General features: G+C 66.0%; 1 protein-coding gene across 1 annotated transcript; it reads right to left on the reverse strand.

Moving 5' to 3' along the window:
- Positions 1 to 849: 849 nt before the first annotated feature.
- Positions 850 to 12,433, reverse strand: MVP (major vault protein; the record flags this gene model as incomplete). The annotated part of the gene is given in 12 exon segments (XM_074167104.1): positions 850 to 988; positions 2,026 to 2,138; positions 2,140 to 2,224; positions 3,332 to 3,581; positions 5,558 to 5,720; positions 6,628 to 6,753; positions 8,042 to 8,278; positions 8,876 to 8,970; positions 9,680 to 9,811; positions 9,915 to 10,038; positions 11,553 to 11,748; positions 12,228 to 12,433. Coding segments are annotated over 12 exon segments (1,779 nt in total), but the record flags the coding sequence as incomplete, so codon positions are not given.
- Positions 12,434 to 17,267: the final 4,834 nt, after the last annotated feature.

The raw sequence follows: 17,267 nt of genomic DNA on the forward strand, positions 1-17,267 counted from the left end.
GGTGATGGGGACATGGGGGGGTGATGGGGACACGGGGGGGTGATGGGGACACAGGGGGGTGATGGGACATGGGGGGGGTTGGGGACACAGGGGGGGTGTTGGGGACACAGGGGGGGTTGGGGACACGGGGGGGGTTGGGACACGGGGGGGTTGGGGACACGGTGGGGTTGGGGACACGGGGGGGGGCTTCATCAAAGCCAAAGGGGCCGAGGAGACAATGGAAGTTCTTGGGACGTGAGGGATCCAAAGGGACTTGGGGACACCCGGGGACATGGAGGACCCAGGGGGGGACATCAAGGGGACACCAGGGACCCAGGGTGACACGGAGGGGACACGAGGTGACACAGAGGAACCAGGGGGTGACACGGAGAGGACACAGGGTGACCTGGAGTGACAGGAAGAAGGACACGGGGGACACGGGGTGACACGGAGGGGACATAGGGTGACCCGGGGGACACGGGTTGACATGGAGGGGGACACAGAGGGACCTGAAGTGATGGGAAGAAGGACACGGGGTGACACAGAGGGGACATAGGGTGACCCGGGGGGACACGGGGTGACCCAGGGCACACAAGGTGACCCAGGGGACACGGGGTGACACGGAGGGGACACGGGGGACCTGGAGTGATGGGAAGGGGGACACGGGGTGACACGGAGGGGACACAGAGGGGACACAGGGTGACATGGAGGGGGGACACAGAGGTGACCCGGAGGGGACACGGGGGGGGAGGGGGAGGGGGGAACCCGGGGTGCCCCAGGGGCGAGGTGGGGGCAGCCGGGGGGTGGCTGTGCCCCGCGGGGGGGGCCGTGGGGGGCAGGTCGGTGACAGGGGGTGGGGGCGGGCGTCACCTTGTGGAAGTCGTCGAAGGTGACGGCGGCCACGGCGCCGCGCACGCGGGAGGCCAGGGCCTTGCAGGCGTCGCCCACGAAGTCGGGGACACTGAAGAGGCGCCCCAGGGCCTGGGGGTCCTCGGGGACCTCAAAGTGCCTGGGGAGGGGGGGGCGGAGCCACCGTCAGGCCCCGCCCGCCTCCGTTAGGCCCCGCCCACCGCCGTCAGCCCCGCCCACCGCCGCAGCCTCACCCCCTCCCACACACACACACTCCCCCCCCCCCCGGGGGGAGAGCTGGCACCTGGCCACGCCCCCCCCCCGGCTGGAGACCACGCCCCCTTCCCACAAGACCCCACCCACCCACCCCGCTAGCCACGCCCACACCACCTGACCCTGCCCCGCCCCCTGGCACAAGCCACACCCCTTGTCTAGCCCCACCCATGCTGCGACCCCACCCCTGAGACCAGGCCACACCCCCATGTCTGGGCCCCGCCCCCTCCACCAGACTCCGCCCCCAAAATCCCAGGTCCCGCCCCCAGCTCCACCAACTGCCCCCCCCCAAGCTGTCTCCTCCCCCCGCCCCCTCCAGGCCCCACCCCATCACAGACCACACCCCCCCACCACAGGCTCCGCCCCCAGCTCCACCAACAGCCCAATGTCCCCACTTCCAGCCCCCTGTGTCTCCTCCCCCCTCCCTAGCCACGCCCCCTGGTCTAGCCCCGCCCCCTCACAGGCCACGCCCACCCCCCGGCTCCGCCCCCAGCTCCACCAACAGCCCAATGTTCCCACTCCCCCCCTGGTGTCTCCTCCCCCTGCCATAGCCCCCGCCCCTCCCTAGCCCCACCCCGGTCTAACCCCGCCCCCTCCCAGGCCCCTCCCTCTCCCAGGCCATGCCCCTCCCAGGCTCCGCCCCCCCAGCTCCACCAACAGCCCAATGTCCCCACTCCCCCCGTGTCTCCTTCCCCCTCCCTAGCCACGCCCACCGGCCTAGCCACGCCCCCTGGCCTAGCCACGCCCCTCCCAGGCCACGCCCCTCCCTGGCTCCGCCCCCAGCTCCACCAACAGCCCCATGTCCCCACTCCCACCACCCCCCCCCAGCTGTCCCTGCCCCCGCCCCTCTCCCTAGCCCCGCCCCCTGGCCAGGCCCCGCCCCTCTCAGGCCCCGCCCCCCCCCCGTCCCGAGGCCCCGCCCACCAGTTGTAGGCCAGCTGGAGCTGGAGCCGGGCATGGTCGGCCGTCTCGATGGTGACGATGTCGGCGCAGAAGTCGGGGCCCAGGCGCAGGCAGAGGCTGCGTCGGGCGTGGGGGGCGTTTGGGGCGCCCCCCCGAGAGGGACAGCACCGTCAGCTGCTCCCCCGGGCCCAGCACCACCAGCTCCGGGCCCAGCACCACCCTGCGGGGGGGAGAGGGCACGATGGGCCACCACATTGGGCCACCGTCCTGCACGGGAGACCAGCAGGGGGGGCCAAGGAATGGCCACCGCATCCTTGGGGCCCACCACCGTCCCCGGGGCCCCGAGCCACCCTGGGGCCAGGAGAGGGCACATTGGGCCACCACGTTGGGCCACTGTCCTGCACAGGAAGCGGCCAAGGACGGGCCACCACATCCCTGGGGCCACCACCGTCCCCAGGGCCCCGAGCCACCCTGGGGTGGGGAGAGGGCACGTTGGGCCACCATCCCTGGGGACTCAGAGCCACCCTGCGGTGGGAGAGGGCATGACAGGCCACCATCCTGCACGGGCCATGAGGGGGGCCAAGGACTGGCCACCACATCCTTGGGGCCACCACCGTCCCCGGGGCCCTGAGCCACCCTGGGGCCAGGAGAGGGCACATCGGGCCACCGTCCCCAGGGCCCAGAGCCACCCTGGGGTGGGGCGAGATGGCATGGGGGACACCTTGGACCACCGTCCTGCACGGGAGGCCACCAAGGGGGCCAAGGACCGGCCACCACATCCTTGGGGCCACCACCATCCCCAGGGCCCAGAGCTGCCCTGGGGTGGGAGACGACATCTTGGGCCACCACGTTGGGCCACTATCCTGCACAGGAGGCCACCAAGGGGGCCAAGGACCGGCCACCATATCCTTGTGGCCACCACCGTCCCCGGGGCCCTGAGCCACCCTGGGGTGGGGAGAGAGGCCACTGGGAACACCTTGGGCCACCGTGACACCTTGTGGCCACCACCCTGCCCAGGAGGCCACCGTGGGGTGGGGGGGGGGGGACAAGGACCGGCCACCACACACTGGGGCCACCATCATCCGACCACGGAGACGCCAAAGCCACTGGCCACAGGGCAAGGACCGCTCCATGGGGGTCCCCCCAACGCCCCCCAACCCCCCCCCGGTAGCCCCCCCATTCCCACACCCTCCCCCCCCCAGACCCATAGAATTTGGGGGGTCGGATGGGACGTTTCAGGCCACCGAGCCCTCCTCCCTCCCCGGCCACCCCCGCCTTGTCCCCAGGACCCCCCCAGGGAGGGTTTTGGGGGGGGGGTGTGTCTCACCGTGCCCTCCGCTCCCGGTAGTCGTAGACCTGGACGGCGGCGTTGTGGGGCACCTGGTAGGTGACGGCGCGGGTCCGGTCGCGGGGGGGGACCCCGGTGTCCGGGGAGGAAGAGGAGGAGGAGGAGGGTTCCCCGGAGCCCCGGGGGTCCGCGCGGGCCTGGGCCAGGAGGGTCTCCACCCCGGGGGGCAGCTCCTTCTCCCACAGCTCCTCCGACTCCGTCAGCATGTAGGTCTGGCCAGTCACCACCCCGCACCTGTAGCCAGGGGCCACCTCAGGGGGCTGCGGGGCTACGAGACCCGGGGGGGGGGGGGGGCCGGGAGGGGGGTTTGGGGGGGGCTATAGGAGCACTGGGATGGGGTTGGGGGCCACTGGGGGGGCTGGGAAGGGGGTTTGGGGGGGCTATAGGAGCACTGGGATGGGGTTGGGGGCCACTGGGGGGGCATGGGGGGGCCAGGAGGGGGGTTTGGGGTGGCTATAGGAGCACTGGGATGGGGTTGGGGGCCACTGGGGGGGCTTGGGGGGGCCGGGAGGGGGGTTTGGGGGGCTACGGGAGCACTGGGATGGGGTCTGGGAGTATTGGGAAGGGGTGTGGGGGTTACTGGGAGCACTGGGGCGGGGGGGGTTGGGGGGCTATAGGGAGCAGTAAAGGGCTACAGGGAGCTCCGGGGGGGGGGGGAGTATAGGGATCTCTGGGGGTCGCTATAGGGACTGGGGAGTTATAGGGTGCTGGGGGGGCTATAAGGAGCCTGGGGGGGGCCATAGGGGGTTATAGGGACCTGGGGGTGGGGGGCTATAGGGGACTCCAGGGGGGCTATAGGAAGCTATAGGGCTGGGGCTATAGGGATCTATAGGGGGCGATAGGGCCGGGGGGGGCTATAGGGATCTATAAGGGGGTATAGGGCTGGGGTGGGGGAGGCTATAGGGATCTATAGGGGGCTATAGGGCTGGGGGAGTGGGGGGGGCTATAGGGTTCTATAGGGCGCTATAGGGCTGGGGTGGGGGGCTATAGAGGGGTACAGGGAGCTCCAGGGGAGCTATAGGGCCTGTGGGGGGGTATAGGAAGCTATAGGGGGCTAAAGGGAGCTATAGGGACCAGGGGGGGCTCCACAGATCCCGGGGGGGGAGGGGGCTATAGGGAGCTATAAGGAGCCTGGGGGAGGGGGCTACAGGAGGCTCTATCAGGCCCGGGGGGGGGGGCTATAGGGGCTCTCAGGACCAGGGCAGGGCTCCATATGTCCCAGTGGGGGGGTCTATAGGGTCTCTATAGGGGGGGTGACCTTTCAGTGCAGGTGTCCCCACACATAGATGCCCTCGTTGTCGGCCAGGGCAGCGCCTGGGGGGGGGCTATAGGTCCTGGGGGGGGGCTATAAGTCCTGGAGAGGGTTTATAGGGTTCTATAGGGGTCTATAAGTCCCGGGGGGGGATCTATAGGGGTCTATAGGAGTGGTGACTTTTCTGGTGCAGATGTCCCTCACGTAGATGCCCTTGTTGTCAGCCAGAGGCAGTGCCGGGGGGGGCCATAGGGGTCTATAGGTTCGGGGGGGGGATCTATAGGGGTCTATAGGGGTGGTGACCTTTCCGGTGCCGATGTTCCTCACGTAGATGCCCTCGTTGTCGGCCAGGGGCAGTGCCCGGGGGCTATAGGGGTCTATAGGGGTCTATAGGTCCCAGGGGGGCATGTCTATAGGTTGAGGGGGGGGGGGGGGGGATCTATAGGGGTCTATAGGGGTGGTGACCTTTCCGGTGCTGATGTCCCTCACGTAGATGCCCTCGTTGTCGGCCAGGGGCAGCGCCCGGGGGGGGCTATAGGGGGCTATACGGGTCTATAGGTCCCGGGGGGGGCACGTCTATAGGTTGGGGGGGGGGCCTATAGGGGGGGGTGACCTTTCCAGTGCGGATGTCCCTCACGTAGATGCCCTCGTTGTCGGCCAGGGGCAGCGCCCCGGGGGGGGCTATAGTGGGGGCTTATACGGGTCTATAGGTCCCGGGGGGAGGTCTATAGGTTTGGGGGGGGGGATCTATAGGGGTCTATACGTTCTGGGGGGGGATCTATAGGGTCTCTATAGGTGACCTTTCCGGTGCGGATGTCCCTCACGTAGATGCCCTCATTGTCAGCCAGGGGCAGTGCCGGGGGGGTCTATAGGGGTCTATAGGGGTCTATAGGTCCCGGGGGGGCACGTCTATAGGTTGGGGGGGGGGGGGGGGGGGGGGTCTATAGGGGGGGTGACCTTTCCGGTGCGGATGTCCCTCACGTAGATGCCCTCGTTGTCGGCCAGGGGCAGCGCCCGCCGTCGCTCCAGCACGGCCACCTCGGCGGGGGGCACGTACTCCAGTGGCCCCCGGGCCAGCCAGCGGTCCCCCGCCCGCCGTGTCACCTCCCGGCCCTCCTGGGGACACGGGGGGGGGGGGGTGTCAGTCAGCCACCCCCAGCCTGGGGACGGGGGGGGGGCACAGGCGTCCCCCCCCCTCCACCCGCTGGCCACGAGAGGGGACACCCTGGTAGCCCCTGGGGACCTCCCCGTGGCCCTCGGCCACCCCCCTGGCTTGGGGACACGGGGAGGGGACACCCTGGTAGCCCTCGGGGACCCCCTCGTGGCCCTCGGCCACCCACCCTCTGTCCCCCCCAAAACATGCCCCCCCCCCGTGTCCCCAAACCCACCCCTTGTGTCACCAAACCCCCACCCCGTGTCCCCAGACCCCCAGACTGTGTCCCCAAAACCCACCCTGTGTCCCCAAAACCTGGACCCTGTGTCCCCAAACCTGTCCCCCTAAACCTGCCCCTCGTGTCCCCAAAACCCGCCCCATGTCCCCAAAACCCACACCCTTGTCCCCAAACCCGTTCCTCGTGTCCCCAAAACCCCACCCTGTGTCCCCAAAACCCACACCCTTGTCCCCAAACCCATCCCATGTGTCCCCAAACCTGCACCCTCTGTCCCCTCAAAACCCACCCCATGTCCCCAAAACCCACCCCATGTCCCCAAAACCCATCCCTCATGTCCCCAGACCCCCGCCCATGTCCCCAAACCCCCAGACTGTCCCCAAACCCACACCCCGTGTCCCCAAACCCACAGTGTCCTCCCAAACCCAATCCCGGTGTCCCCAACCCTGCAATGTCCCCCCAAACCCCACACTGTGTCCCCAAACCCACTCCCCGCGTCCCCAAACCCCCACCCCGTGTCCCCAAAACCCACCCCATGTCCCCAAAAACCACACCCTTGTCCCCAAACCCACTCCCCGTGTCCCCAAACCCCCAGCCCATGGCCCCACCCCCCCAGCCGTGTCCCCCAGGGCCACCTGGTCGGTGTCCTTGACGGCCTGGAGCGCCTGGAGCAGCAGCCCCTCGTCCTCGGAGAGCACGTAGACGTCCTGGATGCCGGCCTGGAGCCGCTCCCCCGGCTGCAGGAAGAAGGACTTCTCCCCCTGGGGACACGGGGACAGAAGGAGGTCAGGACAGGGTGGGACAGAAGGACCTCGGGAGATGGTGACCATCACCACCATCCGTGGTGATCATCACGAGGTGACACGGTGGAGGACATCAGGAGATGGTAGGACAGCAGGACATGGTGGGACAGAAGGACAGCAGGAGATGGTGGGACAGGGGAGGGAACATCAGGACATGGTGGGACAGGAGGACATCAGGACACAGGGGGACACAGTGGAGGACAGGGTGGGACAGAAGGACAGCAGGAGATGGGGGGACAGGGGAAGGGACATCAGGACACGGTGGGACAGGGGAGGGGACATCAGGACAGAGGGGGACAGAAGGACAGCAGGACATGGCAGGGCAGGAGGACATCAGGAGATGGTGAGGCAGGAGGACATCAGGACACAGGGGAACACGGTGGAGGACGTCAGGACAGGGTGGGACAGAAGGACCTCAGGAGATGGTGACCATCACCACTGTCCATGGTGATCATCACGGGGTGACACGGTGGAGGACATCAGGAGATGGTGGGACAGAAGGACATCAGGACATGGTGGGACAGAAGGACAGCAGGAGATGGTGGGACAGGGGAGGGAACATCAGGACATGGTGGGACAGGAGGACATCAGGACACAGGGGGACACAGTGGAGGACAGGGTGGGACAGAAGGACAGCAGGAGATGGGGGGACAGGGGAAGGGACATCAGGACGTGGTGGGACAGGGGAGGGGACATCAGGACAGGGTGGGACAGAAGGATAGCAGGACATGGGGGGACAGGGGAGGGGACATCAGGACAGGGTGGGGACAGAAGGACATCCCAAGACAAGGCCACACTAGGTCCCTTGGGGCCACCTTTGATACCTATGGGCAAGCAAAGGCCACACTAGGTCCTTTGGGGCCATCGTCAGGTCCTGGTAGCCACGCTTGGGTATCTCGGGGCACCTTAGGGTCATCTGGTGACACCTCAGGGCCACCTTTGATACCTGTGGGCAAGCCAAGGCCACACCAGGTCTCTTAAGGCCACTTTTGATGGTGAACCTTAGCCAAGCAAAGGCCACACCAGGTCCCTTGGGGCCACCATCAGGTCTTGATAGCCACACTGGGGTATCTCGGGGCACCTTAAGAGTCCCCTGGTGACATCTCAGGGCCACCTTTGACACTTATGGGCAAGCTAAGGCTATCTCAGGTCCCTCGGGGCCACCTTTGATGGTGGTCCTTAGCCAAGCTAAGGCTATCTCACGTCCCTCGGGGCCATCTGGAGGTCCCCTCCCTCGGTTGCCCACCTTGACGACGAGCTGCTGGCCCAGTTGGGGCTGGCCGTTGGGCCCCACGGGGTCGAGGACCACGCAGTACTGCCGGGGCCCCAGGGTGGTGACAGCCACCTCGGCCACCACCTCCTCGAAGACGTCGGGGATGTAGGCCTCGCTCTCCGCCTGGGTCACCAGCCACTCCTCCCCCGTGCGCCGCACCCGGCCCTCCTCATCCTCGAAGGTCCGCGTCGCCCGCAGGTGGAGGGCTTTCTGCAAAGGGGAGGGGACGCCGTGGGCCACGGGACAGCCAGAGGTGGCCCCAGAAGGTCTTGACACCCATAGGTGGAGGGAGATGGGGTGATGGGACCCATCAAAGCTACTCCTGAGAGACCTCGTCACCCATGGGGCAAGGGGTCAAGGTCATGGTGGATCAGGGGGTGATGGGACCCCTCACCCATCCTGGAGGGCTCCTGTCACCCATGGGTGGGGGGAACAGGAACACAGGACCCCCCAAACCCAGCCCAGAGGGGTCTCACCACCCATGATGGGACCCCTCACCCATCCTGGAGGGTTCTCATCACCCATGGGTGGGGGGAATGGGAACACAGGACCCCCCAAACCCAGCCCAGAGGGGTCTCACCACCCATGATGGGACCCCTCACCCATCCTGGATGGTCCTCATCACCCATGGGTGCAGGGAATCAAGGTCATGGTGGATCAGGGGGTGATGGGACCCTTCACCCGTCCTGGAGGGTTCCTGTCACCCATGGGTGGGGGGAACGGGGACTTGGGACACCCAAACCCAGCCCAGGGGGGTCTCAGCACCTATTCCCCCCCAGGGGAGGAGGAGGAGGAGGGTGGTGGTACCTTGTCGGTGAGGATGAAGGCGTCCACCACGTCCACCACCTCCTCGTAGACGCCGGGCAAGTAGGCGCCCACCTGCTTCACCAGCCACTCCTCACCTGGGGGGGGGACACATGGGTGAGGGGGGGCCGGGACCCCAGGGTGCTCGGGGAGGGAGGGGACGAGGGGTCCCGGGGGGTCCCGGGATGGGGGGCTGAGGACCCCGGGGTGCTGGGGGGGGCAGGACCCCAGAGTGCTGGGGGAGGGAGGGGATGGGGGGTCCCGGGGGGCACTGAGGGTGACAAAGGGGTCCCAGGGGTGCCGGAGGGTGACAGAGGGGTCCCAAGGGTATGGGGCGGGGGGGGAGGGTGTCCCAGGGGTGCCTTCAGCCCACAGAGGGGTTCCATGGGGTGCCCAGGGGGTGTCCCCAGGGGGTCAGGGTGTCCCCATGAGGGAGCGTCTGTCCCCAGGGGGCTGTCCCCAAGGGGCCGGGGTGTCCCTAGGGGGCCGGGGTGACTCCGTGGGGGGGGGTCTGTCCCCAGGGGGTGTCCCCAAGGGGCTGGGCTGTCCCTAGGGGGCTGGGGTGACCCCAAGAGGCTGGGGGGCTGTCCCCAAGGGGCCAGGGTGACCCTGTGAGGGGGGAGTCTGTCCCCAGAGGGTGTCCCCAGGGGGCCGGGGTGTCCCCGTGAGGGGATGTCTGTCCCCGGGGGGTGTCCCCAGGGGGCCGGGGTGTCCCCGTGAGGGGGGGGCTCTCCCCGGGGGTTGTCTCCAGAGGGCTGGGGTGTCCCCGTCAGGGGGTGTCTGTCCCGGGGGGTGTCCCCGCGGTACCGGTGACGCGTCGGGCGCCGCGGCGGTCCCGGCACTCCTTGCGCGCCCGCAGGCGGATGGCCTGGTTGTGCCCGATGACGGTGGCCTGAAGCGTCTCGGCCACCTCCACCTCCTTCCGCGGGATGTAGGTGCCTGCGGGGACAGCGGCCACCCTCAGCCCGGGGCTGGGGGGGTGTCCCCAAAAGGGACTGTCCCCCCACCCCCACCCCTCCTCAGACCCCCCCCCGGTGCTCACCGGGACCCTCGAAGAGCCACTCGTCCCCCGCCGAGAACTTGTGCCCGTCCTCGTCCGTGAAGTCCAGCAGCGCCCGCAGGCGCAGGGCCGTGTCCGCCATCACCATCTGCAGCGGGGTGACGTCCTGGGGACACGGGGACAGGGGGTGAGGGTGACGTCCTGGGGACAGGGGGTGGGGGACACGGAGACATGGGGCTGAGGGTGACGTCCTGGGGACACGGGGACACAGGGGGAGGGACAGGGGGACATGGGGACACAGGGGGACACGGGGTGGGGGACGTGGGGGACACAGGGACATGGTGTGGGGGACAGGGGGACATGGGAACACAGGGTGAGGGACAAGGGGACACGGGGACATGGTGTGGGGGACAGGAGGACATGGGACATGGGGACACGGGGACAGGGGGACACATGGTGGGGGACACGGGGACATGGGGCTGAGGGTGACGTCCTGAGGACATGGGGACACAGGGTGAGGGACAGGGGGACATGAGGACAGGGGGACAGGGGGTGAGGGACAGGGAGACAAGGGGACACGGGGACATGGGGCTGAGGGTGACGTCCTGGGGACACAGGGACACAGGGTGAGGGACATGGGGACATGGGGACACAGGGGGACACGGGGTGGGGGACGTGGGGTACACAGGGACATGGTGTGGGGTACAGGGGGACACGGGGTGAGGGACAGGAGGACATGGGACATGGGGACATGGGGACAGGGGGACACATGGTGGGGAACATGGGGACATGGGGCTGAGGGCGATGTCCTGGGGACACAGGGACATGGGGTGAGGGACAGGGAGTGAGGGACAGGGGGACATGGGGACATGGGGTAAGGGACATGGGGACATGGGGTGGGGGACAGGAGGACAGGGGGACACAGGGTGGGGGACATGGGGACATGGGGCTGAGGGTGACATCCTGGGGACACAGGGTGAGGGACAGGGGGACATGGAGGGCAAGACGTCCTGGGGACATGGGGAAACAGGTGAGGGACAAGGGGACAGGGGGTGAGGGTGACGTCCTGGGGACACAGGGACATGGGGTGAGGGACAAGGAGTGAGGGACAGGGGGTGAGAGACAGGGGGACACGGGGACATGGGATGAGGGACATGGGGACATGGGGACACAGGAACATGGGGTGAGGGACGTGGGGACATGGGGTGAGGGACGTGGGGACATGGGGTGAGGGACGTGGGGACATGGGGTGAGGGACAGGGGGACATGGGGACACAGGAACATGGGGTGAGGGACATGGGGACATGGGGTGAGGAACATGGGGACACAGGAACATGGGGACACGGGGACATGGGACATGGGGGCATGGGGCTGAGGGTGACATCCTGGGGACAGGGGGTGAGGGAGGGGCTGCCATAGGGGCGCTATAGGGGTCCATAGGGGGTCCATAGGGGTCCATAGGGGTCCATAGGGGTCCATAGGGGTCCATAGGGGTGGTCTATAGGGGTCCATAGGGGTCCATAGGGGGTCCATAGGGGTCCGTAGGGGTCCATAGGGGTGGTCTATAGGGGTCCATAGGGGTCCATAGGGGGTCCATAGGGGTCCATAGGGGTGGTCTATAGGGGTCCATAGGGGTCCATAGGGGCGCTATAGGGGTCCATAGGGGTGGTCTATAGGTACCTGGCACAGCTCCTCGCCGGGGTAGAGGGGGAAGGGCTCCTGGGCCAGCCGCACGTCCAGGTCCGCGTGCCGCAGCCGGGCCTGGCCCGCCCCGTCCAGCTCCACGGCCCCCCCGGGCCCCCGCACCACCGGGTTCCGCACCAGGCAGTAGTGCCGGGGGGGCACCGTCACCATGCGCCGGGGGGGGAACACCACCCTGCGGGGGGGGCACCCCATTGCTGCCCTGTAGAGCCCTGCCACGGCCTTATAGAGCCCCCCCATAGCCCTATAGAGCCCCCCCACGGCCCTATAGAGCCCCCCCCATAGCCCTATAGAGCCCCCCCCCCATAGCCCCATAGGGCCCCCCACAGCCCTATAGAGCCCCCCCCTCCAGCTCCATAGAGACCCAGGGCCCTATAGAGTCCACCCCCCCCCCCCATAGAACCCCCAGGGCCCTACAGAGCCCCGCAAACACCCCCCCCCCCCCATAAATCTAGACCACCCCATAGCCATAGAAATCCACCCCCTGCCCCACAGCACCCCACACAGAGGGGGGTCCCACCCATCACCCCACAGATCCCCTCCTGCCCCAAAGAATCCCTGTTTTTTAGGGGGGAACCGGACCCCCCCCCATCTCCCATCCCCACCCCATAGGCACCCCCCCCCCCCCTTATCCCCCTGCCCCATAGCGCCCACCTCTCATGGTCCTGGCGGATGTAGGTGTGGGGCCCGACCTCCACGCGGGTGACGTTGCTGTTGAGGTCCAGGATGTGGACATAGTGGTAGGGGGGGATGCGGATCACGGGGTCCTCCATGGGGCAGGAGACTTCGCCGTGGGGCAGGAGGAGACGACTTCACTGTGGGGCAGGAGAACCTTCCCAGACTGGGGAGGAAGGAGCTCGCTGTGGGGCAGAACAGCTTGTTGTGGCTCAGCTGTGGGGTGGGAGACCTGGCCGCAGGGTGGGGAAGCTTGCCGTGGGGCAGAGGAGGATGCTGTGGGGCAGAGAAAGATGCTGTGGGTGGGAGGAGCACGCTGTGGGGCTCAGGGTGGGTTAGGAGGCTTCGGTACCAGGTGGGAAAAGCTTGCTGGGAGAGGGGGGAAGACCTCGCCATGGGGCAGAGGAGCTCCCCACCCCACAGGGTGGGATGCCCAGGGACCCTGCTGTGGGGCAGGAAAGCTTGCTGTGGGGCAGAGGAGCTCCCCACAGGCTGAGATGCCCAGGGACCCTGCTGTGGGGCAGGAAAGCTCACCATGGGGTGAGACCATGGAGCAGATGAGCTCCCCACAGGGAGGGATGCCCAGGGACCCTCCTGTGGGGCAGGAAAGCTCGCTGTGGGGCAGAGGGGCTCCCCACAGGGTGGGATACCGAGGGATCCTGCTGTGGGGCAGGAAATCTCGCCATGGGGCGAGACCATGGGGCAGATGAGCTCCCCACTGGGAGGGATGCCCAGGGACCCTGCTGTGGGGCAGGAAAGCTCGCTGTGGGGCAGAGGGGCTCCCCACAGGGTGGGATACTGAAGGACCCTCCTGTGGGGCAGGAAAGCTCGCTGTGGGGCAGAGGGGCTCCCCACGGGGTGGGATACCGAGGGACCCTCCTGTGGGGCAGGAAAGCTCGCTGTGGGGCGAGACCATGGGGCAGAGGAGCTCCCCACTGGGAGGGATGCCCAGGGACCCTCCTGTGGGGCAGGAAAGCTCGCTGTGGGGCGAGACCATGGGGCAAAGGAGGTCCCCACAGGCTGGAATGCCCGGGGACCCTGCTGTGGGGCAGGAAATCTGTGGGGCAGAGGGGCTCCCCACGGGGCTGGGGGGGGTGAATGGAGGAAGGGGCTGGGGGGGGGGGGGGGGGGAGAAAGAGACCTCACCGTGGGGCAGGAGACCACCTCGCCGTGGGGCAGGAGATGTGGCCGTGGGGCAGGACACTTCCTTGTGGGGCAGGCCCCCTCCCTGTGGGGGGAGGAGAGCGCGCAAAGGCCTTTGCCCGGGCCCGGCCCATCGGGGCCCGCCCCACGGGCCCGCACTCACCCCCCCACCCCCCCCCGGGCGAGATCTACCCCCCTCAGGGCACGACCTGCCCCCCCCCGGCTGGATTCGCCCCCTCCCCGAGGGCTGGATTCACCCTTCTCCCCCCCGGGGGGCAGGGTTGGCCCCCGCCCCGCTGCCGGCATTTCCCCGCCGGGCCGGGCGCGGCTCCGGGGCGCGGCCGGGTCCGGGTCCGTGTTACCGGGTCCGGGTCCGCGGTACCGGGGCCCGGGCGGGGACAGAGGGGTGAGGGCCGGGGCTGGGCCCCGCTCCCGCTCCCGGCTCCAGCGGGGAACCCGCCGGGCACAGGCCGCCAACCGGCCCCGGGCCCGTTGCTTGGCAACCGGCGCCGCCATCTTGTGATCCCCGCCCCGTGCCCCCCGCAGCCATTTGGGGAGCCTGAGGGGACGAGACGTGGGATTTGGGGGGGACGGGCCCGGGGAAGGGATTTTGGGAGTGAGGAGAAGGGATTTTGGGGGGGACAGGCCGGGGAGGGGGGGTCTGGGGGGGGCAGGAGGAAGGATTTGGGGGGGACAGGCCTGGGGAGGAGGGTCTGGGGGGCAGGAGGAGGGTTTGGGGGGGATCACAGGCCATTGGGGGGCTGAGGGGACAAGATGTGGGATTTAGGGGCGACAGGCCCAGGGAGGGGGGGTCTGAGGGGCAGAAGGAGGGTTTGGGGGGGACAGGGCCAGGAAAGGGGAGTCTGAGGGGACAAGATGTAGGATTTGGGGGGACAGGCCTGGGGAGGGGGGTCTGAGGGGATGGGATGAGGGTTTGGGGGGGTCTGGGGGGGGCAGGAGGAAGGATTTGGGGGGGACAGGCCTGGGGAGGGGGGTCTGGGGGGCAGGAGGAGGGTTTTGGGGGGGACAGGCCCAGGGAGGGGGGGTCTGAGGGGGACAGGCTGAGGGTTTGGGGGGGACAGGCCTGGGGGGCAGGAGGAGGGATTTCGGGGTGACAGGGCCAGGAAAGAGGGGTCTGAGGGGACCAGACATGGGATTTGGGGGGGACCAGCCCGGAGAGGGGGAGTCTGAGGGGCAGAAGAAGGGTTTGGGGGGGGACAGGTGAGGGGTTTGGGGGGGGACAGGCCTGGGGAGGGGGGTCTGGGGGACAGAAGGAGGGTTTGGGGGGGACAGGTGAGGGGTTTGGGGGGGACAGGCCTGGGGAGGGGGGTCTGGGGGACAGAAGGAGGGTTTGGGGGGGGTCACAAGCCATTAGGGGGCTGAGGGGACAAGATGTGGGATTTGGGGGGGACAGGCCCAGGGAGGGGGGTTTGGGGGGGCAGGAGGGGGGTTATTATGATGATGATGATGATGATGAAGTCCCCGCTCCCCCCGTGTCCCCCCCCATGTCCCGGCTCCCCCCGGCGATGGTGGGGGGGGGGCAATGAAGGGACCCCACCCCGGGGTGGCACTGGCCGATGGGTCCCCGGTTGCCGTGGCAACAGGTCAGGATGTCACCCCAGGGGGACCGGGGTGTTCCTGGGGGTGGTTTTGGGGGTGCGGGTGTGCTGTGGGGGTGTGTGTGTTTTGGGGGGCTGTGTTCACGTAGGGGTGTGTCTTTTGGGGTGAGCGTGTGGCCACCACCAATCCCCCCGTGGCCACCATTGACCCCTCATGGCCACCACCATAGACCCCCCCTGTAGCCACCACTGCCCCCCTCCCCCCCCGGCCACCACCGACCCACCCATGGCCCTCCCTAAATTGCTCGATCTTGGCCCAAATCCCTGTTTCTGAGCCCAATAGCTCCGTAAATTAACATTTCTGAGCCCCAGTTTCTCTCTAAATTGCTGCTTCTGAGCCCAAACCCCGTGTTTCTCAGCCCAAACGCTCCCTAAATTGCAGTTTCTGAGCCCAAACTTACCAAATCCCTGTTTCTGAGCCCAAAAGCTTCTGAAATTAACATTTCTAAGCCCCAGTTCTCCCTAAATTGCTGCTTCTGAGCCCAAAATCCCTGCTTCTCAGCCCAAACGCTCCCTAAATTGCAGTTTTTGAGGCCAAAAGCTCCCCAAATCGCAGTTTCTGAGCCCAAACTCCCCAAATGGCTGTTTCTGAGCCCAAAGCTCCCAAAATTGGCATTTCTCAGCCCAAAAGCTTCCTAAATTCCCGTTTCTAAGCCCAAAAGCGCCCTAAATAGGTGCTTCTGAGCCCAAACTCCCCAAATCCCTGTTTCTGAGCCCAAAAGCTCCTTAAATTAACATTTCTGAGCACCAGTTCTCCCTAAATTGCTGCTTCTGAGCCCCAAATCCATGTTTCTCAGCCCAAAGCTCCCTAAATCTGTGTTTCTGAGCCCAAACTTACCAAATCGCTGTTTCTGAGCCCAAATGCTCCCTAAATTGGTCTTTCTGAGCCCAAAATCTGTATTTCTCAGCCTCCAAACTCCCTAAAACCCTGTTTCTCACCCCAAAAGCTCCTTAAGTCGCTGTTTCTGAGTCCAAAAGGTCCCTAAATTGGTGCTTCTGAGCCCAAAAGCCTCCTAAATCACTGTTTCTGAGCCCAAACTCCCTAAATCCCTGTTTCTGAGCCCAAAACCTCCTTAAATTAACATTTCTGAGCCCCAGTTCTCCCTAAATTGCTGCTTCTGAGCCCAAAAGCTCCTTAAATTGCTGCTTCTGAGCCCAAAATCTGTTCTCAGCCCCAAATCTGTCTCTGAGCCCAAACGGTCCCCAAATCCCTGTTTCTGAGCCCAAAACCTCCTTAAATTAACATTTCTAAGCCCCAGTTCTCCCTAAATTGCTGCTTCTGAGCCCAAAATCCCTGTTTCTCAGCCCAAACGCTCCCTAAAATCTGTGCTTCTGAGCCCGAACACTCCCTAATTTGCCGTTTCTCAGCCCAAAAGGTCCCTAAATCCCTGTTTCTGAGCCCAAAAGCTCCCTAAATAGGTGCTTCTGAGCTCAAAATCTGTTTCTCAGCCCAAAAGCCCCCTAAATCACAGTTTCTGAGCCCAAACTCCCCAAATCCCTGTTTCTCAGCCCAAAAGCCCCCTAAATCACAAGTTTCTGAGCCCAAACTCCCCAAATCCCTGTTTCTCAGCCCAAAAGCCCCCTAAATCACAGTTTCTGAGCCCAAACTCCCCAAATCCCTGTTTCTCAGCCCAAAAGCTCCCTAAATCCCTGTTTCTGAGCCCAAACTCTCCCTAAATTGCTATTTCTGAGCCCCAGTTCTCTGTAAATTGCTGTTTGTGAGTCTAAAATCTGTGTTTCTGAGCCCAAGCACTAATTTGCCATTTCTTGGGCCAAAGACCCCTAAATCACAGTTTCTGAGCCCAAACTCCCCAAATCCCTCTTTCTGAGCCCAAAAGCTCCTTAAATTAACATTTCTGAGCCCCAGTTCTCCCTAAATCCCTGTTTTTAAGCCCAAACTCCCCAAATCCTTGTTTCTCAGCCCAAAAGTTCCTAAAAATGGCATTTTTCATTCCCAAAAGCTCCCGAAATCGCAGTTTCTGAGCCCAAACTCCCCAAACGGCTGTTTCTCAGCCCAAAAGCCCCCTCCCTCGCCCCCTCAGGCCTCACTCGCTGCCGTCACCCCCCCGGGGCAGGAGGGGGGGCACCGGGCAGGGGACGGCAGTGACGTCATCCCGCCTTTGCCGCGTCCCCCCCAAACTCCCCCCCAATGCGAGTGCGTGTGTGTGTCTGTGTGTGCTTTTATGTATGTATGTGCGTGTGTGTGTCTGTGTGTCTCTGTGGGTGGGCATGTGTGTGGGCATGTGTGTCTCTGTGT

This window comes from Numenius arquata, unplaced genomic scaffold (assembly GCF_964106895.1).
Source record: "Numenius arquata unplaced genomic scaffold, bNumArq3.hap1.1 HAP1_SCAFFOLD_1492, whole genome shotgun sequence".
NCBI classification, from domain to species: Eukaryota; Metazoa; Chordata; class Aves; order Charadriiformes; family Scolopacidae; genus Numenius; species Numenius arquata.